This window comes from Formica exsecta, unplaced genomic scaffold (assembly GCF_003651465.1).
Source record: "Formica exsecta isolate Colony F162 unplaced genomic scaffold, ASM365146v1 scaffold826, whole genome shotgun sequence".
Lineage (NCBI taxonomy): Eukaryota > Metazoa > Arthropoda > Insecta > Hymenoptera > Formicidae > Formica > Formica exsecta.
Window position 1 is genome coordinate 618,634 of NW_021853596.1, and position 5,952 is coordinate 624,585.

The following is a 5,952-nucleotide window of genomic DNA, read 5'->3' on the forward strand; positions in this document are numbered from 1 at the left end:
TGTTGTTCTCGGGGACGCTTTCTCGCGCATGCGCAGCGCATTGGTAGAGAAATCCAGCGACGGCGTATGTAGTACATATTTGTGTACGTACATTACTTACAATAATATGTTTAATGCCAGAAATTTTTTAAGCTAATTATAATCGTCTTTTATTAATTTTTTATTATTTATTTGTGATTCATTAATTTGTAAAACATTTTAGATTATTCTTAACATTATCTGAGCAGAGGGCTTAACAGTACCCTTTTTCTTATAAATTTGACACGTATCTTAAGGCCATGTTTAACGCGCATGCGCGAGAAAGCGTCCCCGAGAACAACATTGGGGCCGATGCCCACGTAGAAAAGGACATACTCTGTTTCGTGACCCTTGCGTTCTCTCTCTTTCGCACATAGCATGACGAAAGAGAGCGCTATGCTCTGTGCGAGCGAGAGAGAACGCAAGGGGCACGAAACAGAGTATGTCCTTTTCTACGTGGGCATCGGCCCCCGCTCCTCAACACTCGGTCTAGATATACTATGTCTATGGTTTATACATATATGACACTACATATACATATATGGAGCTACAATTGTGTGCATGTATAAAGTCCTGTGCGCGGTCGCGGCGATTCTCCGACAGCTGATTCACTCGATTGTTTACCGGAAGAAAAATGAACGATTGTTTGCAATAACAGTTCCACGGTACTTTGCTGATCGGTGAAGATCAAGTTAGACATTCTGTTCAAATATGGGGTGCTGCTACAGTTTCTGTAAAGAGGACAATGGTCCGCAGGTAAAACCGCCGCGGTCGAAAATGTCACGCTTATTTCGATACTTCACTTTCGTTGTCTTATCACTGACGTTATATGCGTGGTGATTCGCACAAATTATCGCGAATAACACGCCTACTTGGCGACGAGTAATTACGCATAATGTATATTACGTATATATAAACATTTTGTTATAATGATAATAAAGATAAGCAGAAAGATGCGATAACAGTATGAGAAAGAAAAATAAATAGTTTCTTTGACATCCTTTGAGTATTTGTCACAATGTCATTTATTTGCAGGGTGGAGAAGCGAACGAAAGAACGCATTTGCTAGTAGATCCTGTCAGTAATAATACAAACATACCAAGAGTACATAGGTGAGTTTATTTCTATTTACATTTATCTCAGCGTAGATGTTTTGTTTTTAGAGACCTTGAACTCTTACGTAAGATTGAATCATGCTTATTTTTTTTGCTTCCAGTGATGATTATGTTAATCAATATGCAAGCTCCGTGCCTAAGAAGACTGATGAACAGAGTGCATTAAATAGAATTTTACACGAAACTGCAGCGTGAGTGGATTTTATTTTATTACATCTGACTTTTTAATTTATATCGTGTTTTGTTTTTTGTTTTGTTGATCAATTTTTCCTACATATTCTGTTTTTTTCCTTTTTTTTGATGTTAATGTTGTTAATATTGAGCCGTGTATTTTATAGAATCAAATATAAATTTTATTTAAAAAGTTGCAATGTAGTAATCTTATTGATCTATACTTTTTTTTTCTTACAGCAATGTCATAGATGTGGGTGCATTAGACACACATAATCTAGAACAGCACGAATACATGGATAGATCTCGTGCATATTCAAGGAGAATAGAATCAGGTAGAATTAAACTTCCTGAAACTGCATCTTGCCTACTTAAGGATATACCTGCTCCAGAACGAATATTAGCAGCTGATCCACTCGCTGCTGAAGATCAAGAATTGGTGAGGATTTTCAACTATTTTCTTTTATTGCATTTGCTGTTACAATAGCATCATATTTAACGCAATGAATTGAACATACAGATTACTGAGATGCTCATCAAGGCTGTGACAGCGTTAAGCGACGTAAAAGTCGAACACAAGGAAGATTTGGTTGTCCCATTTCTATCGTGATCGTTAAGTGTTTCGCCAGTTAATTTATAATCTCATCCCATTCGATTGGAATTTTGACATCATTATATGGCATCAAAAGAACATACATTTTTCTGAAATAAATCGACCTAAGCTCGAATTAATTCTAGCTTACGCTAAAATAATGGATTGATTTTAATAGGTAAGATGTATTATAAAAGATGTTATCTATATATATACTACTATTGTTTGAATGCTGCATAATGGCTTCACAATTATGGAATAGATATGTGCTTTTCTCTTTTACTCTTCAAGTTTAAAGATAAGATGTGCATGAATTTTTCGCACATTTTTATTGTAAAAAAAATTTGTTACTGTAATATTCTTTATCGATATATATATACATAGGCATATACAAACAAAAAAAAAAAAAACTATTTTGTCATTGTTCAATAAATTTAATCAAATCCTATATAAGAATATGACTAGCTTGTATTATAAGTGTACGAGATTTATTCATCTTCATAAATTATGTAGTGAACTTTATTTGATTCTTTCTTTTTAGATCCTTAAAGCATGAATAATGGTTCTCAGATGAAGGTCTTTCTTTGTATATTTTTCAACTTTCGAAAATTTCTAGCACTAACCAAGGTTATATAAATTGTTTTGTCCTTACGATGATTTATTTTACAAGGGATAACCTACGCATTACGACTCTATCTCTTTCACAATACAATACAATTCTTGGAAGCGAAATTAACGGACGCGCGAATTTCGAACTGCGCGCTTCCGAGGGAGGGGGTTGAGACGCGCCGCTCGATTGGCCGATCGCGTAGAGACGCAGAGGGGCATCGACCGGTCTCGGCGTCGGTCTGCTATTCGAGTAGCAGTTCGTTGGGTTGCCACCAATACACAAGAGCCGCGGATCGTACTATCGCCGACCATTGGTCCTCAATTCGTCGACCAATCATTGGGAAAGTGCCCACGAAAATATCCAATGTAAGTTCACAAATTATCAAACATCAGCCCGATACGCGGCCGCGCGCCCACGTCCGTGATTAACCCTGATTTCGCGGTCGCGTCCGTGCCCTTCGCGCGAGCCAACTCCTTCATCCCGACGCCGAATAAGTCCTCTCCACGCACGGCCATGTTTGAAGCGATAGCGTATTCCTTTCCGCACGCGGATGTTCACGTCGTGTCCGATGGCGGTCGCGACTCGCCGTCCTCTCCTCATCGACATCCGCGATCAAACTACATCGCGACTTCCCGCGCGGGGGTCGTGCCCCTTGCGTTCTCTCTCGCTCGCACAGAGCATAGCGCTCTCTTTCGTCATGCTACGTGCGAGGGAGAGAGAACGCAAGGGGCACGAAACAGAGTATGTCCTTTTCTACGTGGGCATCGGCCCCCGCTCCTCAACACTCGGTCTAGATATACTATGTCTATGGTTTATACATATATGACACTACATATACATATATGGAGCTACAATTGTGTGCATGTATAAAGTCCTGTGCGCGGTCGCGGCGATTCTCCGACAGCTGATTCACTCGATTGTTTACCGGAAGAAAAATGAACGATTGTTTGCAATAACAGTTCCACGGTACTTTGCTGATCGGTGAAGATCAAGTTAGACATTCTGTTCAAATATGGGGTGCTGCTACAGTTTCTGTAAAGAGGACAATGGTCCGCAGGTAAAACCGCCGCGGTCGAAAATGTCACGCTTATTTCGATACTTCACTTTCGTTGTCTTATCACTGACGTTATATGCGTGGTGATTCGCACAAATTATCGCGAATAACACGCCTACTTGGCGACGAGTAATTACGCATAATGTATATTACGTATATATAAACATTTTGTTATAATGATAATAAAGATAAGCAGAAAGATGCGATAACAGTATGAGAAAGAAAAATAAATAGTTTCTTTGACATCCTTTGAGTATTTGTCACAATGTCATTTATTTGCAGGGTGGAGAAGCGAACGAAAGAACGCATTTGCTAGTAGATCCTGTCAGTAATAATACAAACATACCAAGAGTACATAGGTGAGTTTATTTCTATTTACATTTATCTCAGCGTAGATGTTTTGTTTTTAGAGACCTTGAACTCTTACGTAAGATTGAATCATGCTTATTTTTTTTGCTTCCAGTGATGATTATGTTAATCAATATGCAAGCTCCGTGCCTAAGAAGACTGATGAACAGAGTGCATTAAATAGAATTTTACACGAAACTGCAGCGTGAGTGGATTTTATTTTATTACATCTGACTTTTTAATTTATATCGTGTTTTGTTTTTTGTTTTGTTGATCAATTTTTCCTACATATTCTGTTTTTTTCCTTTTTTTTGATGTTAATGTTGTTAATATTGAGCCGTGTATTTTATAGAATCAAATATAAATTTTATTTAAAAAGTTGCAATGTAGTAATCTTATTGATCTATACTTTTTTTTTCTTACAGCAATGTCATAGATGTGGGTGCATTAGACACACATAATCTAGAACAGCACGAATACATGGATAGATCTCGTGCATATTCAAGGAGAATAGAATCAGGTAGAATTAAACTTCCTGAAACTGCATCTTGCCTACTTAAGGATATACCTGCTCCAGAACGAATATTAGCAGCTGATCCACTCGCTGCTGAAGATCAAGAATTGGTGAGGATTTTCAACTATTTTCTTTTATTGCATTTGCTGTTACAATAGCATCATATTTAACGCAATGAATTGAACATACAGATTACTGAGATGCTCATCAAGGCTGTGACAGCGTTAAGCGACGTAAAAGTCGAACACAAGGAAGATTTGGTTGTCCCATTTCTATCGTGATCGTTAAGTGTTTCGCCAGTTAATTTATAATCTCATCCCATTCGATTGGAATTTTGACATCATTATATGGCATCAAAAGAACATACATTTTTCTGAAATAAATCGACCTAAGCTCGAATTAATTCTAGCTTACGCTAAAATAATGGATTGATTTTAATAGGTAAGATGTATTATAAAAGATGTTATCTATATATATACTACTATTGTTTGAATGCTGCATAATGGCTTCACAATTATGGAATAGATATGTGCTTTTCTCTTTTACTCTTCAAGTTTAAAGATAAGATGTGCATGAATTTTTCGCACATTTTTATTGTAAAAAAAATTTGTTACTGTAATATTCTTTATCGATATATATATACATAGGCATATACAAACAAAAAAAAAAAAAAAACTATTTTGTCATTGTTCAATAAATTTAATCAAATCCTATATAAGAATATGACTAGCTTGTATTATAAGTGTACGAGATTTATTCATCTTCATAAATTATGTAGTGAACTTTATTTGATTCTTTCTTTTTAGATCCTTAAAGCATGAATAATGGTTCTCAGATGAAGGTCTTTCTTTGTATATTTTTCAACTTTCGAAAATTTCTAGCACTAACCAAGGTTATATAAATTGTTTTGTCCTTACGATGATTTATTTTACAAGGGATAACCTACGCATTACGACTCTATCTCTTTCACAATACAATACAATTCTTGGAAGCGAAATTAACGGACGCGCGAATTTCGAACTGCGCGCTTCCGAGGGAGGGGGTTGAGACGCGCCGCTCGATTGGCCGATCGCGTAGAGACGCAGAGGGGCATCGACCGGTCTCGGCGTCGGTCTGCTATTCGAGTAGCAGTTCGTTGGGTTGCCACCAATACACAAGAGCCGCGGATCGTACTATCGCCGACCATTGGTCCTCAATTCGTCGACCAATCATTGGGAAAGTGCCCACGAAAATATCCAATGTAAGTTCACAAATTATCAAACATCAGCCCGATACGCGGCCGCGCGCCCACGTCCGTGATTAACCCTGATTTCGCGGTCGCGTCCGTGCCCTTCGCGCGAGCCAACTCCTTCATCCCGACGCCGAATAAGTCCTCTCCACGCACGGCCATGTTTGAAGCGATAGCGTATTCCTTTCCGCACGCGGATGTTCACGTCGTGTCCGATGGCGGTCGCGACTCGCCGTCCTCTCCTCATCGACATCCGCGATCAAACTACATCGCGACTTCCCGCGCGGGGGGGGGGGGGGGGG

The 5,952-nt window shown here is 38.6% G+C and overlaps 3 protein-coding genes across 3 annotated transcripts in view; all 3 read left to right on the top strand.

Moving 5' to 3' along the window:
- The first annotated feature begins 544 nt into the window (after nucleotides 1-544).
- LOC115244654 (ragulator complex protein LAMTOR1-like) lies at nucleotides 545-2,312 on the top strand. The gene is made up of 5 exons (XM_029822484.1): nucleotides 545-774; nucleotides 1,054-1,130; nucleotides 1,235-1,324; nucleotides 1,545-1,743; nucleotides 1,825-2,312. Exons 1-5 carry the CDS (start codon nucleotides 730-732, stop codon nucleotides 1,912-1,914), a joined length of 501 nt encoding a protein of 166 aa, XP_029678344.1. The 5' UTR covers nucleotides 545-729; the 3' UTR covers nucleotides 1,915-2,312.
- A 1,021-nt stretch (nucleotides 2,313-3,333) lies between these two features.
- On the top strand, nucleotides 3,334-5,082 carry LOC115244630 (ragulator complex protein LAMTOR1-like). Its single transcript, XM_029822433.1, has 5 exons — nucleotides 3,334-3,563; nucleotides 3,843-3,919; nucleotides 4,024-4,113; nucleotides 4,334-4,532; nucleotides 4,614-5,082. The coding sequence occupies exons 1-5, from the start codon at nucleotides 3,519-3,521 to the stop codon at nucleotides 4,701-4,703; spliced, it is 501 nt and encodes a 166-aa protein (XP_029678293.1). The 5' UTR covers nucleotides 3,334-3,518; the 3' UTR covers nucleotides 4,704-5,082.
- A 124-nt stretch (nucleotides 5,083-5,206) lies between these two features.
- The window catches only part of LOC115244627 (nuclear transcription factor Y subunit alpha), a 21,446-nt gene continuing 20,700 nt past the window's right edge, over nucleotides 5,207-5,952 (top strand). Inside the window, exon 1 of the mRNA XM_029822429.1 lies at nucleotides 5,207-5,662. The gene's annotated coding sequence lies outside the window, so the exon portion shown is untranslated. The remainder of the gene's footprint in view (nucleotides 5,663-5,952) is intronic.

Bases quoted from the DNA above. Each gene is read 5' to 3' on its own strand.
- LOC115244654 (XM_029822484.1), top strand. From the start codon at position 730: ATGGGGTGCTGCTACAGTTTCTGTAAAGAGGACAATGGTCCGCAG. The intron at 1,325-1,544 runs GTGAGTGGATTT...TTTTTCTTACAG, and splicing joins ATTTTACACGAAACTGCAGC to CAATGTCATAGATGTGGGTG. The intron at 1,744-1,824 runs GTGAGGATTTTC...TTGAACATACAG, and splicing joins CTGCTGAAGATCAAGAATTG to ATTACTGAGATGCTCATCAA.
- LOC115244630 (XM_029822433.1), top strand. From the start codon at position 3,519: ATGGGGTGCTGCTACAGTTTCTGTAAAGAGGACAATGGTCCGCAG. The intron at 3,564-3,842 runs GTAAAACCGCCG...ATTTATTTGCAG, and splicing joins AAGAGGACAATGGTCCGCAG to GGTGGAGAAGCGAACGAAAG. The intron at 4,114-4,333 runs GTGAGTGGATTT...TTTTTCTTACAG, and splicing joins ATTTTACACGAAACTGCAGC to CAATGTCATAGATGTGGGTG.